The 25,751-nt window shown below is 46.3% G+C and overlaps 1 protein-coding gene across 4 annotated transcripts in view; it reads left to right on the top strand.

The window, feature by feature from the left end:
• The window catches only part of LOC118312704 (voltage-dependent T-type calcium channel subunit alpha-1I-like), a 176,677-nt gene that overhangs the window by 133,475 nt on the left and 17,451 nt on the right, over positions 1–25,751 (top strand). For all 4 annotated transcript variants that reach the window (XM_047333995.1, XM_035637532.2, XM_047333994.1 and 1 more), the window contains 12 exons: positions 6,378–6,556; positions 7,473–7,599; positions 8,821–8,946; positions 9,843–9,932; positions 11,537–11,729; positions 13,741–13,892; positions 14,535–14,644; positions 17,381–17,514; positions 18,880–18,950; positions 20,669–20,747; positions 21,917–22,038; positions 23,166–23,645. In XM_047333995.1, coding sequence (XP_047189951.1) covers positions 6,378–6,556; positions 7,473–7,599; positions 8,821–8,946; positions 9,843–9,932; positions 11,537–11,729; positions 13,741–13,892; positions 14,535–14,644; positions 17,381–17,514; positions 18,880–18,950; positions 20,669–20,747; positions 21,917–22,038; positions 23,166–23,645 — 1,863 coding nt within the window. The remainder of the gene's footprint in view (positions 1–6,377; positions 6,557–7,472; positions 7,600–8,820; positions 8,947–9,842; positions 9,933–11,536; positions 11,730–13,740; positions 13,893–14,534; positions 14,645–17,380; positions 17,515–18,879; positions 18,951–20,668; positions 20,748–21,916; positions 22,039–23,165; positions 23,646–25,751) is intronic.

Raw genomic sequence — 25,751 nt, 5'->3', positions numbered from 1 at the left:
AAGTTAATTAGAAGGCGATCGCTCTTGAGTTTGGCTTTTAGCTACTCCCCGACTTCCCATCGATAAACACACACGCGCGCACACACACACACACACACACACACACACACACACACACACACACACACACACACACACACACTCGCACACAGTTTTTAATCCACTAATCTGCTGTCCAGAAGACAGGGCATCATCCATTATTAAGGGGGCCTCGCGTCTCCAGGCGATCTCTCTCTCTCTCTCTCTCTCTCTCTCTCTCCGCGTTGCTCAGGAAGCCGGCGGTGATTTATTCGTGACCCGAGGATAATGAAGACATGTGTAGCTCTGGGACGTTGGAGATCGTCCTCCCCCGGCACTGTGCCGGATCCAGAGTTCACATGTGCCCTCACATATATGCATCTGGCCCCGGGCTGAACTCTTTTGTTATTTATTCTCCTTCTTCCACGTCCATATTAGCATCTTTATTCGCCTCCAAGTCCTTCGATCAGACCTTCAATCGCTCACGTTTCCATTAAGCTCCGACTTCCTTCCCCCGCGTTCTGGATCCGTCTCTCGTCGTTTCCTCCGCTCGTCTGTTTTGCGATGCAATTGTCGGCGTTGGTATCTCTCCGCGCTCCAACGTGGCCCCGGCTGCCACTCACGTCCTTGTCTCCCCCGCTGCTGCCGCCGCATGTCGGTCGCACTCGTGTAGCTCTGACTTCGTTACAGTTACTCAACTTTAAAAATGAAGTATTTGTCCCGTCATCGTACGCTTTGTGCACCTTCACACACTCATTCGTCCTTAATAGACTCGTGACAGCATTCATTCTGGGAAACCACAGCATTAATATTAATATCACCACGACCCCTGAGAAGACCTCATTTAGCCATGAAGTCTCATTGGAGGGATCTTAAACTGACAGACTGAATTGCATGGCCCAATGTCACATACTGGGCCAAATGCAGTGGGGACGTTGGGCCGCCGATGCTCAGGCCGCATGGATCAAAAGTGTCATTTGTTTGGGCGAGTCACTGCATACGCAATAAACAGGAGGAGAAATATTAGCAGGGGATTCTTTGGATTGCGTACGTTCTTTGAAAATGGAAGCATAACCAATTTTGCAGATGGCACAAGAAAGACTGATGTGACGGAAATGGAGTTTCATGAACGTGTGTTTACCTAAAACCTGATTATTGAAAACAAATGTGGTGAATATATTGCACGAAGAGTAATTCTAAGTTGCACCTAACACCATAAATGTGTTTGATTTCCAACATCACACGAGTTTTGCAGCCACATACGTCCTTACTTTCTTTCTCGGTTACTTATGTCCTTTGTCAAATACTTTCTTATACACTATTTCTTTCGTACATACATGAGTTGACCTGTCAACCAGCACTATTCTACCTTCGCAATAATATCTTTGTCTATGCTGCAATGATTCAGTGATTCCTTCATCTCACCTCGCTGCTTTCCTTTTGTCAAAAAAATGATAAAGAAATCATACATATATATATATATATATATATATATTTACGACATATTCGTTGTCGAGATGTCAGTCAAACAGAAAAAACCTGAAAGTTGATCTTGCTGATCGCCGCGTGAACAGCAGATCATTTATTATCCAGCAGCTTCACAAACTCCCATGTGAGCTGTGTGTTGGGTAGAATATAATCCATATATATGCAAAGTTTAATGTCTTTAATTATTATTATTATTATTATTTTTCCTATAATCAAACCAATTTTCTTAGAACAAAAGACTCAAGACTCAACAAAGGACAGTGTCGATAACGATCTCCCTCCACGCTGCTCGTGTTATTATCATTAATGAAAAGACAATGACATCATTATTTTCTTCTCACTGTATTTTTACGCTCTTCAATCCTGCGTCCCCCCCCTCCCTTCCCCTTCTCTCCCTCCCTCCCTCCCTCGTTGCTCTTAATCTGCTCTTCCATGCCGGTCAGTCTGATCTCTCCCCGAGGAGCACTAATTAAACAACCGCAATAATTAAACAGAGTTTCCTCTCGGAGAGGCACTCCATCACTGGTTTCATCTCCTGTCCGCGCACACACACACACACACACACACACACACGTGAGCAGCATGGATCAATGTAAACAGTGTTACCTGCTCAGTGTGAGTCTGACCTTGAACACAAGACTCTAATTAGAAACGGGGGGGGGGGGTTGTCGAGCGGGCTGTTTTCCACATTTTCTCACACACACACACACACACACACACACACACACACACACACGTGTCCAAACACACATTCACACACACGCGACCTCGTGCAAGCTTGTCCAGAGTTGACTCGGTCTTGTCACCCCGCGTCTTTCGCCCCCTGAGCCCGATCAGACCGTCCTGAGACTCGAGGAATCCTGACAGACCGAGTTCCATGCAAGAATTCATGCGGACAATCTGTGGCACTGCTGCTCTGTTGGTTCAACATATGATGTCACAGGATGGATATGGAATTTGTTTTGTTCTTTTGACTCTGTTGACCTTTAGTTTTCCTTCCTCACCTGGTCCGGTTTCTTTCCACCGCATCTCGCTCGAGGCTGAGCTCCAAAAAAAAGAAAGAAAAAACATGCTTCCACCAAGGTCTTGCTTTTTCTCTCTCTTTAAAACTCTTCATAACACTTTAGCAAGGAGCTTATTAATAGGAGCTCAAAGAAATGAGTCTGAGATCTGGCTTTGTTGCTCCCAAGAAGACAGACAGGGAGCTTCATATCCTGAGTCTGTACTTCAAGTACGGCACAATTAATGCCATTCGCTAAAGAGCATCTCGGGAAAAAAGCTTCGCAGGTACAGCAGCGTTCGCTGGTCAAAAGCCTTCCATTAAAAATCATTCTCTTAGTGTTTTTTAGCAGCGGTCTGTTGGAACCAGACATCTACCACATTTCAAAAGGTGGACGGAAAAGCTCTTACAGTGAAAAGTGAATGACGCTCTTCACCTCTTTAGGTTAGTGATTTTGAGCAAGACACAACATGTCCAGACTGCTCCACTGAAGCTCTGGTTTTATCGTGTTGTCAGGTTTTGGTCATTTGGCGGGCGCAGCTGATTTTGGAAAAAAGGATGATGCCGAAAAAATGTCTGAACTTCTACTGATGTAAGCATTCCAAATGTACGCCCTTAATATTTTTGCCAAACCTTCGAAGCGCAAGAATATTTTTTGCTTTTCCAAGAATGATGAATTAAAAGTGTGCGATGATGACTGATGCACCACGATGGGAGACACGCCCACCGATGCTCAACAAACCCATCCGCTCGTCCATCTTCTTCCGCTTATCCGGGATCGGGGTGCGAAGGGTGTTCCAGACCCTGGCCATGCCTTCCAGCTCCTCCTGTGGGTATGCCGAGGTGTTCCCGGCGCAGGTGGGATATTCCGTCCCTCCAGCGAGTTCTGGATCTATACCTCCACGTCTCCTCCCCGGTTTCCCAGTTGGAAGTTCTTGGTAAACCTCCAAAGGTAGGCGCCCGGATGGCGTCCTGACAAGATGCCCGAGCCACCTCCCCTTTCTTTCCAACTCCTCACCTTATCGCTAAGGCTGAGAAAGCTGATTTCAGCCGCTTGTATTTCGAGAAGTCGCTCAACAAACCCATCCGTCCATCCATCCCTTTTTCTTCTGCTTATCCGGGATCGGGTCACGTAGGCAGCGGCTAATCTTGGTGTTCCAGACATCCCTCTCCCCAGCCCATGTGGGATATTGATTCCATCCAGCGAGTTCTGGATCTATACCTCTAGGTCTCCTCCAAGTTGGCCGTGCCCCGTTAAACCTCCAAAGGAAGGCGCCCGGCTGGCGTCCTGACAAGATGCCCGAGCCACCTCCCTTCTCTTTCGCACTCCGAGTCCGAACTCCTCACTTTATCCGCGAGGCAGAGCCCAGCCACCCTACTGAGGAAGCTCAATACAGCCGCTTGTATTTCGAGATTTTCGCTCAACAAACCCATCTCCTCGAAAAATGAAATGCTGCAGGTATTGTGTGGGTTTTTTTTTTTAATCAACACAATGGGAGCATGTTTTTAATGAGGTTCTGTATGTCGGGCATGTTATATATTCTTTTAATCATCACTATCAGAGCATGTTTTTAATGAGAGTTCCTGCAATTTTCACACGTCAGCATTCCTGTCAAACTTTGACTAATAATATATATATATTTTTTAATTTAGGCTCTCACGCCTCTTTGTTATGCTCAGGAAAAGATTGTCGTCCTGGTTATATATCGAAAAGCTTGATATGGGACGTGTTTAACATTTAACCGTAACAAATGCACCATCTGTTGTTTTTGGGTTTTTTTTGTAAATTTGACCACATGAGGACATTGTGGCTAATGATGACAGATCAGATTCATAGATAATGGAGAATGAAAGCTCAACGTCAAAAGTGATGGCAAAGTGTAAAATAACATAGTGGACTCAAACGTCCGCTGACAAAAAACAACTGCGAAGCCACGAGTTTGTCTGATCAGAGAGATTTACAGATGGAGCTAAAAAATCTCATTTAAATTTGAATGCGATGCGACGTGCTCACCAAAGGACAGCCGGCGGTGTGAGAGCAGAGGAGAGCCGGCTTTGATAATAGCGCCGGCATCGACCCGCCATAGATTTCCCATGCATCATGTTTTATCACAGTGATATTTGATCTGCCTAATGGAGGTCCCCGCGGCGCTGCGACGGCCCCCGAAGGGGGCTTCGGTGTCGCCGGCTGCTATTAATAACCGAGCAGATGTATCATAACTCGCCATCCGGCCTGTCAAAACATGACAAAGGACCTTTGAATGCCACGGGTGAAGCATTTTTCCCACAGTGAAAGTTTTTCAGTTGGTTCCGCTCTCCCTGCCTTCTCTTGGTCCTTCTCTCCCTCCGTCCCACTTTGTCTTCATCGCCTCCATCTTCATTATTTCTCCTAATTCTTTTTCATGACGCTCATGTTCGTTGCCTTGACGGCAGTTTTGACGCTTTCCGCCGTCACTCACTTTGGGTTGCTGTGGCGACAGAGGGAGAATATGTCGCCAAGAGTTTCCAAGCAGACGTTAAACAAGCATTTCCAGAAGCAAGAAAGACGTTGCTCACACGTCGTCGCCGCCGCCGCGGCGGAACGGCCTCTTAAAAGAGGTGCGATATGAGCAACCGACGCCGAACTTTCACTGACCAACAGCCCCACGGAAAAAATATACTGAGGTTATAATAATCACTGCACGATGTCTCAGAAGTATCCAAGGTACGGAGCCCTGGAAAGGGGATTAAAAGAGATGTACTTTTGCGAGATTTCGCAGAACTTCCAATTTGCGTCCGCACAAACAAACCCAAACCCGTGGGAGAGGTTTATGGGGCTTTATTTTGAGATTGGCCTCAGTTATAAAGACATTGAATCAGCGATCGGCGGAAGACACGCGTCTGGGGACGTTCTCGACGCAAAGATCCTGCAAATTTTGCGGGATGTCGCAAAATATAGATACATAATGTCACCTTTTGGGACTTTGGGGCTCCATGACCAATGGCTTGATCTTAAAAGACAGTTATCTTGCGCGCAAAAAATAATTTAAAAAAACCCATCATCACTTTTTGGGAGTTCGGGGCCTCCGTAGGTGAAACCTGCCATTCCTTTGCAGTTTTCTCTTATTGTTGTTGTTGCCGTGGAGTCGCCTCTCAGCTGTCAAGCGATGTTGCACACCAACATCTGCCGAGTAACTTTTCTCGCTTTTCCTTTTTTTCATCTCGGAACTTTTCCATTTTTTCTCTCTCTTTGAGCCTCTTCTGCCTGTCGACTTCACTGACAGCTGTCTCCTCCTCCTCCTCCTCGTCCTCGTCGTTCTTCTTCTCTCATAAAAGAATATTCTCTTTTCCTCGCGCGCGACCTTGCCGTCCAGCGGTACGGTAGCTGGAAGGTGACGGACTGTGAAGCAGAGACGGTCCAAACACCCTCAGCCACATTTCAGTGTCAGCGAAACAAAGTTGTCTCACGCCACAGAGCAAATCCTGAGGACTTTGACGTCGCTGACGAGGCGTAATTCTGATCGCGGGTCTGATGTTGGGAGATTTCCACCTTTAATCGCCTCCCCTTTCCCCCTCCTCCCTTCGCTTCCTTTATCCCTCTCCTTGTGTCGGTTCCTTCCCTTTTGAACCTGCACTTTCTAATGTTGGGATTAAGGAGCCGTTGATCTCCACTCTCTTCTCCTCCTTCCCTACTTTCATCTCCTCGGAAATGCAACGGTGTCTTGGATTGAACAGTCCTCTCCTCCTCCAATATTTGTGTCTTTCATCTTTGTTTTCAAATCTCCCGTCCCCCTGAAATGCCTGTTGGAGGAGCTGAGGAAAATCTGAATATCAAAGGCGGCCCCCCGACTGTCGCGTCTCTCTCTCTCCCCCCGTCCCTTCCTCTCTGCAGGTGGTGTCCATGGGTCTGTACCTGGGGGAGAAGGCCTATCTGAGGAGCAGCTGGAACATCCTCGACGGCTTCCTGGTCTTCGTCTCTCTGATTGACATCGTGGTGTCCATGGCGGGCGGGGCCAAGATCCTGGGCGTGCTGCGCGTCCTCCGGCTGCTCAGGACATTGCGGCCCCTCAGGTTGGTGGGGACAAACGCTCACGTTCTCAGTTTTAGATTAGATTAATCAATATTTCTACCGTTTGGATATTTATATATATATATGTATATTTAACCAAGACAAAACCAATTGATAAGGAAGAGCAAAGAAAAAGGATGAGGTGTGACAGGGATATGAATAATAATCAATATTTTTCTCTAACTATCGTCCTATTACAAAATTTACAGTTGGCAAAAATGTTATATGCAGTACGTACATTTGCAACGTGAATCAAAAGCTTTTTACCACACGCCCCTCCATGTAACTGTGTGTGCGATGTCAGGAACTCGTTTACCAAAATTTGAACCGACTCTGTGAGTTGTTGTTCCGACTCCAGGCGGCGTTCACGTGAACGTTCACAGTCGGGCACTAATTTTTCCGATTATTCCGACATCACGTGAATGCACCGTTTTCATGCTTTCGTGTTATGGCTTCTCTGACTCCTTTTAATAATACTAATGATAATGACCACAAACTTTATTTCAAATAGCAGTCTTCATAGCATGAAGCATTAAAAGCATAAAATGACTAATAAAGACAATAAATGATGTTAAAGCGGTGAAAAAGCAACGTTGAGATTATGACAGAAGAAAAAACAATGGTTCTGATTGTTATTAATAATTAAAAGCAGGACCATGAAATATACATTTTGAGCAGGTTTCTATTAAGGTGTTAACAGAAGATGCATTTCAAACATGTGGTGGGAGTTTGTTCCAAGAATATGGGGAATAATCACAGAAAGATGCTTCTCCGTATCTCTTGCAGTTTGTGTTTGTGTGTTCAGCAGGTCGGCGCTGAGCGCTTTGAACACACTAAAAGAAAAAATGGTGCCAGGACATTTTTTGGCTTGAATAATAAGGAAGATGATTTTAAACATTAGTCCCTCCGTCTCTCCAGGGTGATCAGCAGAGCTCCAGGGCTGAAGCTGGTGGTGGAGACCCTCATCACGTCCCTCAAGCCCATCGGCAACATTGTCCTCATCTGCTGCGCCTTCTTCATCATCTTTGGCATCCTCGGTGTTCAGGTAGACATCAACAAATACGGATTCACAAGCCCCTCCACCTTTTCTTTTTTTATTAATCGTGGGATCTCACAAGCCTTTAAAAATGTATGCTTCCTCTCTGCAAAAAACTTTAATTGGGCCTGCGACGGTCAAACTGTTGCAGATATAATGGGACCTAACATCGCGACCCCTGTTCTCGCCGCGGCCTCATTAAGTCTCCGTAGACGTGAGGATTCAAGTGGGTCAAAATATTATGTCTCCCATAAAAAGAAATATTAGAAATATTATTATATTATTAAACAGTAACGGTGAACATGTATAGTAATGAGACACTGGCCCCGTTCGAACCCACGGTGACATCACACTCGCACAGCGCGGCTAATGCTGCGTCCCGTTGTCCCAAGTGGGGGGGGGGGGGGGGATTTGATAAATATTAACTGACGTTACGAATCAAGTGAGAAGTCGAGTCATAATTTTATAGACTTCCGTAGAAGCAACCAGTGGAGTCGCCCCCTGCTGGGCATCCCCGAGAATACAGGCTTCAGACACTCCAGCGTTGGCTTCATTTTCAAAAACCCGGTGACTATACGTCCATTTTTATTCACAGTCTATGGCAACCTGGCTATTTTTATAGTTTTTAACCTATTTATTGTCAACTTGATAATTCCCGTTCACGTCCAGCTGCCACGTTTTTCCCCCTTTTAATTAAATCGGTGCAGCAGCACGTATTCTTTATGCATCCAGTTGTCGACCGCACCCTGTTCTCCCTCACGCCACTCCGCCGTTTTTTTAAATTCTCTCTGTATGCCGCCGCCGTTATGCATTATTTTTTTGCTCACTCCCCTCCCGTCTTTGATGTGGTCAACATGATTGAGAATTAAATAAAACCCTTTTTTTCTTCCCTCATGAGAGGAAAAAAACCCGCCAAACTGTTGATTTGGAGGGCTTCACTTCAGACTTCACACCCACGCACACCAGTTACAGACGCTAATTACGAAATTACTTCAAACGCCGCGAGAAGTGGCTGCGCACAAGTGTTGTCACGGCCCCATCACGATTTATCTCTGTGAGCCTCTGCCTCTCATTTCCCTCTCGCTATGTGTGTTTTTTGTGTGTGTGTGTGTGTGTGTTCGTGTGTGTGTGTGTGTGTGTTTGTGTGTGTGTGTGTGTGTGTGTGTGTGTGTGTGTGTGTGCGTGTGTGTGTGCGCGTGTGTTCGTGTGTGTGTGTGTTTTCCTTCCAAGCTCTTCAAAGGCAAGTTCTACTACTGTGTGGGCTTCGACGTGAAGAACATCACCAACAAATCCGACTGTCTGGCTGCCAACTATCGATGGATTCACCACAAGTACAACTTTGACAACCTTGGACAGGTACGAAGGAAGAGGAGAAGAATCAAAACGCACGCCTGACATCCCGTCTGGATTGTTTTGAACACAGCTTATTGTGGATGTAAACACAAAGAGCGGCATAAACACGGATGAGGATTATTTCCGCTCTGCTGGATAATCTCTCGCGTTGTGTCGTGCAAGACAAATAACTAAGACGTGCTGCGTGGAACACAGGGTTGGGTCAGATTATTTTAAAATGTAGTCTGTTACTGGTTACAAATTACATTTCTGTAAGCAGTAATGTAATCCATTGGATTACAAAAATAATGTTATCTGATCTGAATAACCTTTGGATCACTTCAAAATCAAACCTTGAAAATATTGCACCTTATACCAAAGAAAATGGACGCAACCACAGGCAGAATGTACACTGTGATATACTGTTGAGTATTATTGTATATATATATATTTACATTTTGTTAAATGTGAAATTAAAATTGCCGTATTTTAAAGACATCATCACGATGTAATTGAGTAATCCTTGAGACCTCAACAATGTAACTATAATCTAATTCCAATTTTTTCTTCAAATGTAATCTGGTCGGATTATAGTTACTTTTTTTTTTCTAATCTAATTACGTGATCCAGATTCCATGTTATCCGTTACTGCCCAGCCCTGACGGAAGATAGTGAACTACATTGAGTTTAAGTTTAAGTAGTTAGTTTGGAAAAATTAAACTAATACATGGATTGATGGACAATTGAAAAAGAATTGGGCCTCAATGAAATTGTTGTGCGCCATTTTGTCCCTTTGTCATACTTTTATGGTGACCACATTATCACACAAATAACCATGACAGTGTGTGTGTGTGTGTGTGTGTGTGTGTGTGTGTGTGTGTGTGTGTGTGTGTGTGTGTGTCCTTGTGTCTCCTCTCCAGGCTCTGATGTCCCTGTTTGTACTCGCCTCCAAAGACGGTTGGGTCAACATCATGTACCACGGCCTGGACGCCGTGGGAATCGACCAGCAGGTAATAACAGACACCGTCGCCGACACACACCCAAAGTGTTGGACTGCCTCGTGCCTGGGTGCAGTTTTCGCACTGTCCAGCCGCTGCTTCCGGGAAATCCCGCGCATTCACAGTCCCAGATCGGGATATGAAATCCCTCGGTCCGCTCTGCCCCGTGACGTCCTCCCCCCAGACGGATGAGCTCAAACCTTTCCCAACGTGTAGGGAGTCCTGCGAGGCTTACCGACACGCACTGAAGTCCGGAACACGTTTTTCCGGAGGCTGAATGTGAGAACGCGAAATGCTCGCAACCGGATATCGTCCCCGTTGTAACAATTCCGCAGAATTCCCGTTGGCGTGAGTGCGACTTGGACACTCTCCTGCTGCGTTCGTCATAACGGCAATCTCCGATAAAATTGCCCGGACGCAAATTTTGCATCCGTTTCCCGGAGTCTGAAAACAGCAGATGTTATCTTATATGGTCACTAACAATAGTCGGCTTCTTAAAGTTCTGATCGTAGGTGAAGGTTGGATCGTGGATCGGCCGGTAGAGTGGGGGGGCATTATTCCGGATGATTCAATTTCCCCCTCTTCCCGGGAGAAGCCTCACTGCAGTCCAACATTACTAATCCTCACCCGGCCATGCTGAGCTTTTCTCTCTCCTTCCCGTGCCTCTTGTCAGCCTGTCTGAATGCTGGCAGCTCCGGTGATTGGTCATACGCGGTGCATCGGGGAACTTCAGCGTATTTGAGCCCAGAATCTTCGTGGGCTCCCATCATTTCAACTTTCTTCTGTTGTCTTTTGGATTTTTCGTCTCCCACGTCGAAATTCTTCTCCTTTGTCTTCCACGGTTTGTGCTGGTTTTTGCGCCATTCGCGCGGACATTGGCCCCGATCAATTCCTTCGTTCCGTTCCCCGACGAATCTCGTCTTGACAAAGACACACACACACACACACACACACACACACACACACACACACACGCACGCACGCACGCAGGTAAACATGAACCGTTGAAGGACAAAAGAAGTCAGACAGGAGTGCCGATGGCAAAGCCACACAAAGCGGTTGTTGTGCTAACTGTGGCTAGCTAGCTAGCTAGCGTCCAAAACTCCTCGATCACTTCCTGCCGAGCCCTCTCCTTCGTGACACATTGATAGGACGCCTGACGGCAGTGACGGAGGGAGGGATCTCAACGCTGACTTGCTATCGCGGCGCGCCAATGTGCCGCCCGAGTTCAAATACTTCAACTCAAGCGGCTGACGAGAATTTGCGAGCCTCGAGTCGCGCCACTCGCACCGTCCGCGTAGCCCACGTCAACGCCGCGACATCTGCGTCTTGTCGTGTCTTTGCGTTGACATAGCACGTCATCCTGTCATGCTAAGAGTTTGAGTCGCATCCCGTGTGAACGCACCATAGCAACCACTCACGGTATCTTCACTTTCTTTTCCTGAATGACTCCGACCCCTCTCTTCCTTCCCTCCTCCTCACTTCGCTTTTACCCAGCTATTGACTGTATTTCCTCCCCCAGTTGTTGCTCCTCTCATCCTCCTCTTTGTGCCTCTTCTTCTATCCTTCCGTCCTGCTCCCCCCCCCCCCCCCCCTTCATCCGACTTTCCCGCCAGCCGCTGACCAACAACAATCCGTGGATGCTGCTCTACTTCATCTCCTTCCTCCTGATCGTCAGCTTCTTCGTCCTCAACATGTTCGTGGGCGTGGTGGTGGAGAACTTCCACAAGTGCCGGCAGCACCAGGAGGTGGAGGAGGCCAAGCGGCGCGAGGAGAAGCGCCAGCGCCGCATGGAGAAGAAGAGGAGAAGTAAGATGGGGTGGGAAACAGGGTTCCTGTGGGTCCTTTAATAGTAGATTAAATTGAAATTGGTGAAATTAAGGGTCATAAATTGTCTTAAATGTACTGTGGGTATTAAATTTGCAGACGTCGTCACCGATTGTCACACACAATAGCCTACCGTAAATATGTCTTTGGCTACCTTAGTAGGCGTTTGTAGCCTATGAGGCAGGAGTTTTTACGCTACGTTAGCTAGCTAGTGACGGTGATGCGTGCGTTTCTAGGATTTCACCCAATTAGGCGTGGGTGCTGCGTTCAGCATGGAACGACACAAGCTGAATGAAAAGCGGTTGGACGAGGGTAGGTTTCAGGGGGGTGGGCGGAGTCGGCAGGACGTGTAATTTATGCCGTGTGACGTTCACATCGGGGACCGTGGGAGCGAAAGCCCCTTGAATCCCACATGAGCTCGCAAAAACGCAATTAAGCTCTATACCATGGCGGCGGCTAGTCGGGCTAATGCTAATGCCTGCGTTGTGTCGCCGCCAGAAACTCAAAGGGGCGGAGGTATTGTGGGTTCTTCACACGGCGAGCAGACACCATTCATTCAAATCCAATGAGGACATAAGTAGTGTCCTCAGGGGCGTAGCACTGGGGGGGGTAAGGGTAAAGACTACCCAGGGCCCCCAGCTAGCAGCTGTGTCGATCTTAGCTAACTAGCAGCTCCCTAGCTGAGACCGACACAGCCGCTAGTGCTAGCTAGCTAGCTAACTGTAACCTTTACGACCTGAATACAGTAGGAGTTAGCTAGCTTGTTACTATAAGAACACACACACACACACACAAAGAATCATAAATGAATCAGCATCATAGCTGCGGGGGGCCCATAGAGACTGCTCATGTATAGGGCCCAGAATTTGGTGCTACACCCCTGAGCGTCTTTGCCGCCATGTTCCCTGATTCAGATGATGCGAAGTCATTCACCTGCAAATTTCGGTTGTTTTTGGATGCACAAGGAATATTAAGACATTATTAAGCTATTCAGTTTGTTAATAATATCTTATTAATGACTCAATAAATTCTCCTTTCTATCAAAGAAATTTTTTTTTCAACATATTTTGCGTCTTAAACTTTATTTGTGGTGGTCTTGAAAAGGTCTTAAAAAGTATTACATGTGACTTTAAAAATGGTGCAAGAACCCTGGGAGAGGACGAGGTAAAGAAAAAAGAAAGAAAAGGAGGATAGATGGAAAGAGCTAAGGGACATGAGGATGGACGGGACAAGAGGAAGACAGATGGGACACACCTGAACCTCCCGGGAGGGAAAGAGGGGAGCGAGCACGGAGGCAAGAGTGAATGATGTCGGGTGGGATGAGTCCTTCTGGAAGGGTGGACGGATAGAGGTTTGCAATGAATCAAGAGAGAGAGCGAACAGGAATTTAAGCAATGTTATCTTCTCTCTTATAAATGTTTTTACCATTTCAGAATACATATTTCTTTTTTTTAATATCTTTAAGTTTCCTTGCCAATTCCTTTGGCCCATCCCGCGTGGGATTAATAGACACTCCTATTTTACAAAACATACATCTCCATAATAAGATACGCGTCAAGCAGGTGAGTTCACGTGTAAAAAATGATAATAAGTTAATACTTTTCTCCCTGCGTACGATCCAAATGCCATATGTCCAATTTAATGTTTTTTCTGCTACACATCTTCAATGCTGTTTGCTTTGCACCTCATTTCCCCCTTTTTGCATAAATATCTCACTATCATAAATAAATAAATCATTTTTTGCCTTGCAAACCTCTTCTCTTTTTATATTCAAATGTCTTATATCTTCTCCTACTTTATTCCTTTCCTGTTTCCTGCTATTTCTCTTGATTGTATACGTGCGTTGACTCGCTCATCTCCACTCACTTCCTTCTCCTCCACATCTCAACTCCCCCAATCTGGTCCATTTTTGTCCGACAATATTTCTCTTTCCTCCCTTCTCATTAATCCAATTCCCAGTTTAACCTTACATACCTCATCTCTTTCCCTCCAGAGGCCCAGAAGCTGCCCTACTACGCGTCGTACGGCCACATCCGCCTGGCGATCCACACCCTGTGCACCAGCCACTACCTGGATCTGGTCATCACCTTCATCATCTGCATCAATGTCATCACCATGTCCCTGGAGCACTTCAGCCAGCCGCGGGTGAGCAACGCAACGCTGCGGCGCTCGTCTCGTCCCAGGCGGAAGGGGAAAGGCCGGCGCGCGGGGGTGTCGGGGAGCGAGGCAGACTTGTTCGAGGGGAGTTCTGAGTAGGTGGTGAATGATGCACCATCTGGATTAGAAAGTGGGCACTCCCAGAGGCCGACGCGCCAACCTGCTGCTCTGGATCAGGCAGCAAAAAAAAAACAGAAAGAAGCCAACAACCAAAACATTCGCGTGCACACGCTGGAATACAAAAACACTCTGGCAGATTGGGGTATTAGTGATGTGAAAATATTTCTCAGAAGCAGAGATAGAGATGAATAAAATCCGCTTTGAGTTAAATCCCAACAATGAGACCTCGCGTATGCTCCCAGGTTCTTTCTTCTTTTTTTTACACTTTGCATAATAACACAAAAAGCTCCGGAGTGCGTCGTGCCGGCTCCGAAAAGAAAAGAAAAAATGTCCAAAACGCTGAGGTAGCGCTCCCAACTGCAGCACGACTGTACAACAGGGTGAGGGAAGAGGAGTGCTCCTGCGCTGACCTGCGGCCCAACGAATATTAATTCCCCAGTTTATTACAGGAAAGAGCCGAGATGAAGACGGAGGAGATTAACTTTTCAAACCTCCGTTTTGTCTTCTCAGTCTCTGGAAACCGCGCTGAAGTACTGCAACTACTTCTTCACCTCCACCTTCGTGATCGAGGCCACTCTGAAACTGGTGGCCTTTGGCTTCCGCCGCTTCTTCAAGGACAGGTACGAAGGGCGAGCCGTGGTGAGAATGTACCGATGTGCGTTGATGAGGTGTGTGAATTGTCTCGGCAGTGTTTACCACTGCCTTGGATATATATTTAATATAGAAGGAGTGTATAAACTCCTGATAGGGGCGTACTGCAATTGCTCGCAATATTCATTTACCTACGAAACGTCACGAGGCAGCTTCACTAATTGACAGTGAGGGCGTCGCCTTAATCTCCAGGAACACACAAATCCTTTAATGTGACATGAGGAATCTGTGCTCAGCACACGTGTCGTCTGGTTCTGACTCCTGCTCATTAGCAGTGCCGCCCTTTATACCTCCTTGTTTTTTCGATTCATGTCACAACCTGCGTACGTTCTGAGAATTGACGGACAAAAGCAATCGAAGCAGAATAAGATTTCGTTCAAAATGGCTTTTTTGCTGTTGCAAATTTGTTGTATATGAATGGAATTTCTGGTAGATACAGTAGGCTTGGATGGATTAATCTCTTATAACATGATAAATAAATAATAATAAATCCATCCTATTCCTTAGCAGAAATGACGAAATTCTAAAAGTTATATGTCGAATTATTGGTTGTAAAAAATAATTAATATAAACAGGGTTGGGTAGATTAGTAACTAAATCAGACCAGATTACATTTGAAAAAATGTGTATTTAAATTATAGTAACACTGTTGAGGTCTCAAAGATGACTCAATTACATTTTGATGATGTTTTTAACATATATATATATATATATATCATTGTTCGACAGTATATTACTGTGTACATTACTCCTCTCTGGTTGCCAGTTTTGTTAATGTTTTATTTTGCTTTTCTATGATTTAAAGATAATGATAACGTTGTTTTTATTTGATTTGTATATGCTGAATATGCTCAATGCATTTTATTTTCGCCGAAAATTCTTTTGATGCCTAAACAGTTTTGAAAGATGAATTTGTGGTATTCATTTTTTTGGTATACAATGCAATATATAAGTGATCAAAAAAGTATTCTGATGAGATTCCATTATTTTTTTGTAATCCAACGTGTTACGTTACTGATTGCGAAAATTGCCATGTAATTTGTAACCAGTGACTAACTACATTTCAAAGTAATCTGACCCAACCCTGCAGCTTTACTTGGTGTTGGACTTAACAAACGACTCACACTGAGACTAAGCAGGTGGATTTTAATATCTTCTCCCAACAAACCCTATAACGATCCAGCCAGAGGCTCTTTTTCTTTCTTTTTTTCTCCGTCAGCCACGTGCACAGGCCCGGGGAGCAGCTGTGATGGTGCTGCTGAATAATATTTGAGATACGCTGCCATGTAGATTTTATTATTGCAGCCTGCGATCCATTTTCTAAAGAATTGTGGGTGTGCTGGGCGGGAAATTGCAGTTGGTTATTTATTTTTTTTCTTCCAAGCTATTTTAATGTTCTTTTCCTCTCTTGCTGTTTCAGTCTCTTCCTGTTTGTCCTATTCTCTATGTATAGACAGAATAATTAATAGTTATATTATTCCTTCCGTCCCTCAATTTAAATGCATGTCTTTATCCCTCCATTCCTTTTGTCCCTTTCCAGGCTTCCCCACTCTTTGTATGGTTTTTATTTTGGAAAGCTTATGGTTTTCTGTAAGCCTGACGAGGGGCGGCGGTTCTGCTGAGAGACACATTTACTGTGGAACGAACCCCCGCCGGCGGCAGCAGTTTTGCAGTAAATTTAGTTAAGAATAAAAGAAACATCTCTAGATTGAAAAACAAAAATGGGGGAATATGATTTTTGTCATTATTTGGAAATGATATTGTAACGCCATCTCAGGTGGCGATCAATATGATTTGACTTCACTTTTTGGATCGTCTCATGTCGTCCATCTTTTTTATACAGCCTATGATATAAACACATTCAGGAAGATGCAGCATCAGGCGCATTTGCAGGGTGAACGGTCTCCTCACACGTGGAAGAACAACACACAGAGCTACACAAAACTAAAAGAGCAATTTAAAAATGAAAAAAGGGGTGGGGAAAAAATTAGGAAAGAAATGTGTAGTTAGCACAATGGGCACTTTTTGTACAACCTTTATCACACGTTAGATATTCAACTGATATTGTAGACGTGAAACTGAAACAAATATACTTTATTATCCACCACCATGTTAATTATAACATTCACATCCACGTAACCGCAGCAACAATCGTGTTATAACACCGGCGGTTCCTTTTGGCACGTTTACAAAAAAATAAATAATCACATGATGACTTTCTACGAGTCGAACGTGAAGTCGTTAAGTCAATTTTCCTGAAATGACAACAGACAAGCTAACAAACGAGGAGTAATGGTTCCGCATTTGCATAGTATTAAAAGGTGTTCTTCTTATTGTATTGACATAAATATTCATGACGCCGCTTCGGGTAAATGGCGGGTTGTGTTACCCATCCCTTCCGCCAAGTCAGTTGCGGGTGAGTCATGCAGATTATGCATAAAGTTGATGTAGAACATTAATATTCATTTGAAAATTAACATAACACAGAACCTGATGTGTGCGGGCCACGAAATCCTGAGCCCACACGCGCACACACACACACACACGCACACACACACGCACACGCGCGCGCGCCCACGCCGAGCGGAGACTTCAAATTCGCACAGATTCTCCCGCTCGTGGTTTTACCCTCAGTGTGTGTGTGTGTGTGTGTGTGTGTGTGTGTGTGTGTGTGTGTGTGTGTGTGTGTGTGTGTGCGTGTGTAGGTGGAACCAGTTGGACCTGGCCATTGTGCTGCTGTCCGTCATGGGCATCACCCTGGAGGAGATTGAGATCAACGCCTCACTCCCAATCAACCCCACCATCATCAGGATCATGAGGGTGCTCCGGATAGCACGAGGTACACACACACACACACACACACACACACACACACACACACACTGTCAAACCAACATTTCATGAGGTGAAAACTCTTTATCAACCTCACCTGCAGATTTATCCGGGACTCTATTTGAGTGTTGTAACCTTTTCCCCACAATCTTTCATGTTGAAAAGATGTATTTTTTCATATTTTAACTACACGTCTCCATGTTGTCTGCTTTCATTTTCTCTACATACTGTTCGCTTTGAATTCAGCCGAAAATAAATCTTCTACGTTTACTGCCGTAAGCTTTTAATGTGACACTTCAACAGGACGTGTTGAAGTTTCACCGACATGTGATCGACGCGGAATATTGAAAATTTAATTTGGCAAAATAGATAAACAAGGGAGAGAGAGAGAGAGAGAGAGAGATGCTTAGTGGTGAAGATGATATGATGCAGTAAGAATTGAATTTTTTTAGTGCTCAAACTATTCATTCGATTCCACACGTGTGTCATTTACCGTCCGATCGTTCTCCCTGAAACGAGGTGAAGCTGATATTCCACTTCCGTCTTTCACCCACTCGACTTTTATTCAGAACTCGTGCTCCTCTTATTCGGAGGAAACTATAAGACTCCCTCTCTCTCTGGGCCGCGTCGCCTCCTCTTGACTTCACGGCACGGAGGATAAAGGGCTAATTACGTCAATCTCTCTTAATCCCTCGCCCCGTTCCATCGACCTCTGCCCCCCGTAACACCACCCAGGGACCTGTGAGTGGACCCGTGGGTAATATGCCAATTAAAAACAGCAGCCCGCTGGTAATTAACAAGCAAGTGGGGGTGATCCGATGACGAGCGTGAGGGGGGCAACATTTTAAACACGAACCCAAAACGGAGCCCGTTCGGTGGAAAGGAGGCGAGGTCAGGGGCCGACGCTGGAACCAGGCTCCTGGTCATCAACAGGTAATCAAAGGACAAAGAGCTCCTCACTTAACGACCTGAAAGAGAAGGTTCAGAGGTGGATAATGATGTAGAGAGGCTCTAACCAGGCATCACCACCACCACTACATCCACCTTCGCCACATCATCGGCCGCGTTCGCCCAGAAATTGGACCGGTGGGAATATTGTGGAGGGGTCTCCGACCGCAACCGTTTCATCTATCGTCGGTTCATTATCCCTCTCTCCTCCTCTGTCTCTTCGTATACCTCTTATCTTATCTCGCCCCCTCCCTCTGCGGTCTTTTGAGTATCTGCCCTGTGCTTCACTTTCCGCTCACTCTGCAGGTGTTATTCATCACATATACACGTGTGTCATGTGTATCACACACACACACACACACACACACACACACACACGGTGTGGATGTTGCAGCCTAACCCGCTGTGGGATCCTCTCTTCCAGTGCTGAAGTTGTTGAAGATGGCGACGGGGATGAGAGCTCTGCTGGACACGGTGGTCCAGGCTCTTCCTCAGGTATGTGACATCACACGACACACACACACACTCACACACTCACTCACACACACACACACACTTCCTCCACCGAGCTTACCACAAGGACACACAGGAGTTTATTAACATTTGTGGAATGATAAACGACCGGAGCTCCCAGAGAATCGTTACATTCACGAAGTTGGGTTATACCCCAAAAAAAAAATTTTTTGCACCCAATGTTATGAACCATTATTAACTTACCACAGCTCCTCACATTCATTCAGGAAGAAACAAAGACCTTTGTGGCGTTAATTTAAAAAAAATGTTTCATCCCCACTACTGACTGCGGCTGAAAAGTTCTGCTCCCTAGGTACGAAAAAAACGGAACTTTTAATTATTCAACCTTCATATCATAATCAGATTCATACATTTCAAAGTTTTGCGGCGTCGTGGAATACGGAGAGCTGCAGTTACAGCCAGGGAATGCTAAAGAGAAGTTTAATCTTCTCTAGTGAGATCTCGGGGTTGAAGGAGAAGAAACCAAACTTCTTGCTTTCGATGAAGTTGTCTGGGAAGTAACATCTTTACCATCATTGGAAAAATCACGGGACGGTCGGATTCTTACGTCCTTCAGTTTTCATGCGTGTCCCTCTCAACTCCTCCAGCACTTTGTCCGCGTTCGCCACGAAAAACCCACAGGTATAAATGTCCGAGGTCCAAGTCTCGACTGCATTTCACGCAGGCCTCCGTGGCCCACAGGTTCAAGCCGCTGTTCGTTCCAACCCTCTGCGTCCGTAACACGCCGTTCTTTCCCTCCGAAGACGATGGGCCCGGGCTCTGCGCGACATCCTGCCTCCTGCCTCAGGGCGAGTCGCAGCCTCTTTCATCATCCACCAGGAAACATCAACACGCACCAGGGGGGAGAAAAGCCTCAGGTCCTCACCTCGCCAAATCGCCCCCGTTTTTCTCTCCATCGTCGTTTCATTCCCTCTCTCTCTCTCTCTCTCTCTCTCTCTCTCCCCCCTGTGCAATATTCTTACATCTTAGTCCTTCCTCATCCTTTCTCTCGCGTCCAATGGAATTCTGCCGTCACGTTCTCCAAAGCACCTCATTGCCTCCCCCCGCCCGTGAGGTGACTTACCTAATGGTGTTCAGCTTCAGCGCCTGATATACCCCCCCCCCCCCCCCCCAGGGGGTCCTTTTTTACCGAGTTTGCGTTGCATATCACTGTCTGTGAACGCTCTCGGCTCTCTACACGGATGGATTCACGCCAGTTACGGAGTCAGCAAAGTGACAATCTCCCTCCAAACCGTGTAATAGAGTGATTCCCCTTGACTCGAGTTTTGCCGTTTCCAACTCATCTGATTAAATGCTTGCAGGATCCCTTTGTGTGTCTATTTTAGTTTCATTAAGGCCGCAGATTAAAGCCCACTAAAGACATTATCTCCAAATCTCACGCATCTTGAAAGATGCACGAGCATCAATATGCAAAATAAGCCTTTGGTGAAAAGCGAAAGGCTTCCTCTCCGGGACGTCGTCCCATCCGGACACAGAGGGCGAGTCTTTGCACAGAAGAAAGGAAACACTGACAGATTATTCCGCAGCTCCTCTGTTTGTAGTTTGTAATATCTGCAACGGAAGCTGCACAGATCGTCAGTGAATGCTGAATGAGACCTCGTCAAAAAACACCGGAATCTTCTGTGCAACATCACCGCAACCCATTTCTGCAGGAAATGAATGTGCGTCTCTTGTGACAGGTGGGGAACCTCGGCCTGCTCTTCATGCTGCTGTTCTTCATCTACGCTGCTCTGGGAGTGGAGCTGTTTGGAGAGCTGGGTAAGATCCGCCATCGACTGTTTTTAACACTTGGACTGACTGTACTAGTAACAGAAGGTGTTCCCCCCGGTTACAGTGTGTTTGTCCAGTAGCCACCAGGAGCAGGAAAGCTTATCAAAGATAATATATCTCGCCTGTCAGGCTGAATAAAACCGAGGGAACGGATCTAAGAAATAGGCAAATCCATGTTTTATTGCTGTGGGGGGGAGAAAAGGAAGCAGCAAGGGTAAACTCAGTTGATGTGAAATTATTAATGCAGTGAACAAAGTTCAAAGACCATAATGCTTATTCAAGGTCACAGGGACTTCGTGGAGATTTGTTTTTTATTCCACCGTGATGCCGCAATTAATTTTTTTAACTTTACCGAAAGACGGACTCCCGCAACCGGTGAGTCCCGTTGCAACTGCGGGTCTAATGATCGTCATCCAAGAGTTACTTATCGCCTCATATTATTTCTCATGAGGAGCACGAACAGACACAAACAGAAAGAAACGGTACGGGTCATTCTTCAACTGTCTAACTGTTCCGGCGCCTATCGTGTTCTTTTCCTCGCTCTTATTGAAAGTAATTGATTTGGATTCAGTGGGGTTTTTTTCTTCTCCCACGGTCAAACTCAGGAGGATTCATATCAGTATTTAATCTTCTCTTCATACAAATAACCAACAGTCCAGGTTTCCTATACGTTTGGCAACAGCAAAGAAATATTTCACGGGCGAAACGTTAGCCCTCGTTGTTCTTGACAGCAGACGTTTTCCACTTTCCCCCACACATGCAACTATTAACGAACTACTGGCGAAGACGCAGAATTCGTGTGTCTACTCACGACTTTCCGTTGACGACTTTGTCTGTTCATTATCTCAATCACACAAGAAATTCACATTGCGTTTGGCACCATGAGGCATTGAATATGTGCAAATTATTAAGTTACTTTTTTTAATTAGTTTGACAATTTGCTTTCATAACCTCGGCATCCTCGAGGGGATGAGGCGGCGCCCACCTCGGCGGCCCTCCGCATTAATCGGCCAATCAGGAGGTCAATTGTTGCCTGTTTCAGTCAGACACGTTGGGCTGGGTGATTCACTTTTTGAACTTTCTCTAGTTTTTCCCAGGATGAAGATATCTCTCTCTCTCTCTCTCTCTGTGTCTTCCCCCGTCATGTCTCCTCTCAGTGTGCAACGCCGACTACCCCTGCGAGGGGATGAGCCGCCACGCCACCTTTGAAAACTTCGGCATGGCCTTCCTCACGCTCTTCCAGGTTTCCACCGGTGACAACTGGAACGGCATCATGAAGGTACCCCCCGCTTTTTTTTCCCCGCCATTCACGTCACACTAACCACGCGGCATTTTCACATTTCATCACTTGGAATCCGGGGGGGCAAACCCCGGGTAATCGGCCGTGCCGATTGGACGCTGCGTTCCGCCGCCGCCACCCTCACCTGCAGCGGCTGAGACGGCGCAATGTTGTCGTACACGAGGGGTCGACCAGATTTTTATTTGAAATCATACTTTCTCAGCGGCCCAATTATATTTTACAGCACTCTCCGCACGGAGGCCGGGGCGTGATTGTAATTGAAAGTCGTCAGCTCACGCTCCGTGGCCAGACGGTATTTAGACGAGGGGAATGAAGGGAGCAATGAGTTTGTCCTCCAGCGAGGGATAAGACGAAAAAAAAACTTGGGGGGATGAAGATTACATGTCCTCATCCATCACTGGGCCTCGTCGCGATAACTACTTTTTGTTGCACGATATATTGTCGCAGAAATGATCGCGATAAACGATATCATCGTGATTCTAAGGCCATTTTTTTAATGCTGAATCATGTGAACTTGCAGTAAAGGCCTAGATATTACACACTGGAGCTTTAAATCTTTAAATTCGAAATTGCTAATACAATTTTTTTTTCGGTTATTAATCAACTCATCGATCAACTGAATTCTTCAACAAAAGTTGCCGTATTCAGCAACATTATATGACACTTATTCAGCAAAACTGTCACACATTTGCTCGATGCAGCTTCTCTAATGTGATGCTTTGCTGCTTTCCTTTTGTTTTATTTCATTGTAAATCCAATCGAAATGTCCTTGGGTTTTGGACAAAGACGCTAAAACGAGACCGTGGGCTTTAGGAGATCATCATGGGGTTTTTGTTTCACAGTTTTCTGACATTGTATTGATCCAACGATGAATTTATTATATTGTTATTCTTGTTTTTGTATAACCGGTTCTTGGTCTGATTGATTTTCACCCTGTCCTCTCTTCCACCTTTCCGTTCCATTACCTTTTTTTCCCTCGGTCTCCCCAAATGCTCGCTCCTCTTCCATGTCGTCCACCCACTCGTCCTCTGTCTTTTGGCTTTTCTGTCTGACCCTTTCTTTCGTCTCACTCTTCCGTGACCCCCCACTACGCCACCACCCACCAGGACACACTCAGGGAGTGCCCGCCAGGTCACCCGGGCGCCGACTACGGCTGCCACGCCGGGCTGCAGTTCATCTCGCCGCTGTATTTCGTGTCCTTCGTGCTCACGGCCCAGTTCGTGCTGATCAACGTGGTGGTGGCCGTGCTCATGAAGCACCTGGACGACTCCAACAAGGAGGCGCAGGAGGACGCCGAGATGGACGCCGAGATCGAGCTGGAGCTGGCCCAGGGGGGCCTCTGCTGCATGATGGGCGGCATCGGCGCCATCGCCGGGGCCACGGGCGCCGCCGCCAGCGGGGCGGGCGTGGGCGGGGCATGCGTGGGCGGAGGAGTGTCCAGTGCAATCGCGGCGGGGACGGTTGCAGGGGGACCCCGAGGTGTCGGGGTGATGGCGCCGCCGCGAGATGGAGGCGGAGGAGGAGGCGGAGCAGCGGCTCACGAGGGACACGCTCGCCATCGCTGTCGGCTCTACTCTCCAGCTCAGGTGAGAGGACTTTTAGACTTTCCAGAGAATAATCACCTCTGATTAGGGGCGGGCGGTTTCTCCAATATGTCTGTCCCACTAGAAACCATTAATGGATATAATTAAGATTAAAGAATGTTTTAATACACACGACTAGAATCGTTACACATAAATTGGGCATCTATGTGCCTTAGAGGAGATTTAAAAAAAATTCTTGATGTATATCATGTATCGCGATACAACAAAAATATATCGCAATATTATTTATAGGCCATATCGCCGAGCCCTACCTCTGATACACCAAAACCTTTAATAATGCAGATAAGAGCGGAGGGTATTCCTCAGTGCTCTTGGACCAACTCACCTCCAGCAACAAAAAGACAATTGAAATAAAATGAGCTCATCGTACCTGTCGTACGATGAGCATTACAAGTATTCATTACAAGGAGCTCAACATTGAGGAGACTTCTGGCTACTTATGGACAATATATTCAGTTTCTGTAAGTTCTTCTCGAGACTACACAGTGAAGCTTGAAGTCAAACGAGCTGTGAAAGTCTAGTTTTTAGTCTCTGGTAACTTTTTTTTTTTCAGATTTGAAATTGCCGTCGTTCATCGTGCGGGGAAAAAAAAACCTTATTCGTGACAAGTTTTGTGCCGAGAGTTTGGTGATTCAGACTCGGGAGTATTCTGAGTGTAAACAGGCTGTGATATTGATATGATCCTAAACCAGGCGACACATGATTGGCATGTTTATGCTGGTTATTTCAGGACTTCATTAACTCGCAACAGGTGGTGCTGAAGCTACCAGCCGAGCATCTGGAGTTGTTCTTATTCGTGAAACACGGCCGCCCTACTTACATACGTACAGCGTACGGATGACTTTTACACACGTGCACAACCAATGAGTGTAGATACGTTCATCTGATCGTTAAGTGTCACAGAGATTGTATTTACAGAGACTGATGCAAAACGCGAGCAGCTTCTAAACATCAGGGATACAAATGTGAAGCCTTTAAAAAAAAAATTATGGAAAAAAAAAGGAAGAAGTGCCACTAAAGAAGCTGTGGAGTGAGTTTTATTTGGAAGTCGCCTGATTGGTTGCCGTTGCCGTCGAGAGAGAGGGAAGTTCACCCTGACGTCACCTGTTGGTCTGTGAGCTGCCGTTCTGAGGTGTCACATTTTGACCAGCGCCATGTTGGGTTATTTTGCAACCGCACGAAGAACTGGGGGGCGGGGTCTGACTGAGAGCTCGTCCACTGCGCGCCCACCTACACCTGCAACCACGGACGGTACCCGCTGTCAATCACACTGTATCCACGCTACGGTGCTTAATCGTATTATCGACACAAAGTGAACATCATCGAAGAAGACTTGAAACTAGACACTCGACCATTAACTCCTCCGGAAAAATGTTAACCGACGTTCACAAATCAAGTGAGAAGTTGAGACTTCCTCTAGAAACAACCAGCGGAGTCGCCCTCTGCTGGTGGTCACGGAGAATACGGGCTTCGGGCGCCTCATGTCCGTCCACTACGTCCATTTTTATAATCCAGGCCATGATTTCCACCCTACACCTTGAAGAAAGGTCTGTGGCTCCGGAGGTGGAGAACGGGCCGGTGCCCCGGCTCCTCCAGTCCGCGTGCCCATGAGCAAGATAGTGAACCCTGAATTGTATCGGGTTCGAAAGAACGCTTTCGGATAGAAGGTCAGGGCGAATGTGACGTGTCCCCGTGTCATTGAGGGTTTTCATGTGCCGTCACAGTGCAGCAATCGCCACAGTTGGAAAGTAATTCTGCGGCAAACGACTGCCGCGAGTGTCGGCTCTCGCTCCTCAGCTCGCTGATTACTGTATCGCAGAACAGCAGGTCGGTACAGGCCACGTTCATAATCACAAAATCACAGCACCCGCCGACATGAACAGGTATTTTTAGAAAGACGGGGTAAATAAACAAACGCGGGCGGGAACAAAGGAGAGAGGGGGGGGGGGCGGGATGGAACAAAATATTAAATGAAAATTGTGCGCGACATAGTAATAGGAGTGAAGTGGAAGGAGAGTTTTCGCTGGTGTCGGAGAAGTCAGCAAATGAGCAAATGATGGCTGCCGCGAGTGGCTGAACAGATTACAA

This window comes from Scophthalmus maximus, chromosome 8 (assembly GCF_022379125.1).
Source record: "Scophthalmus maximus strain ysfricsl-2021 chromosome 8, ASM2237912v1, whole genome shotgun sequence".
Taxonomy (NCBI): Eukaryota; Metazoa; Chordata; class Actinopteri; order Pleuronectiformes; family Scophthalmidae; genus Scophthalmus; species Scophthalmus maximus.
This window is presented reverse-complemented; position numbering and strand designations above follow the sequence as displayed.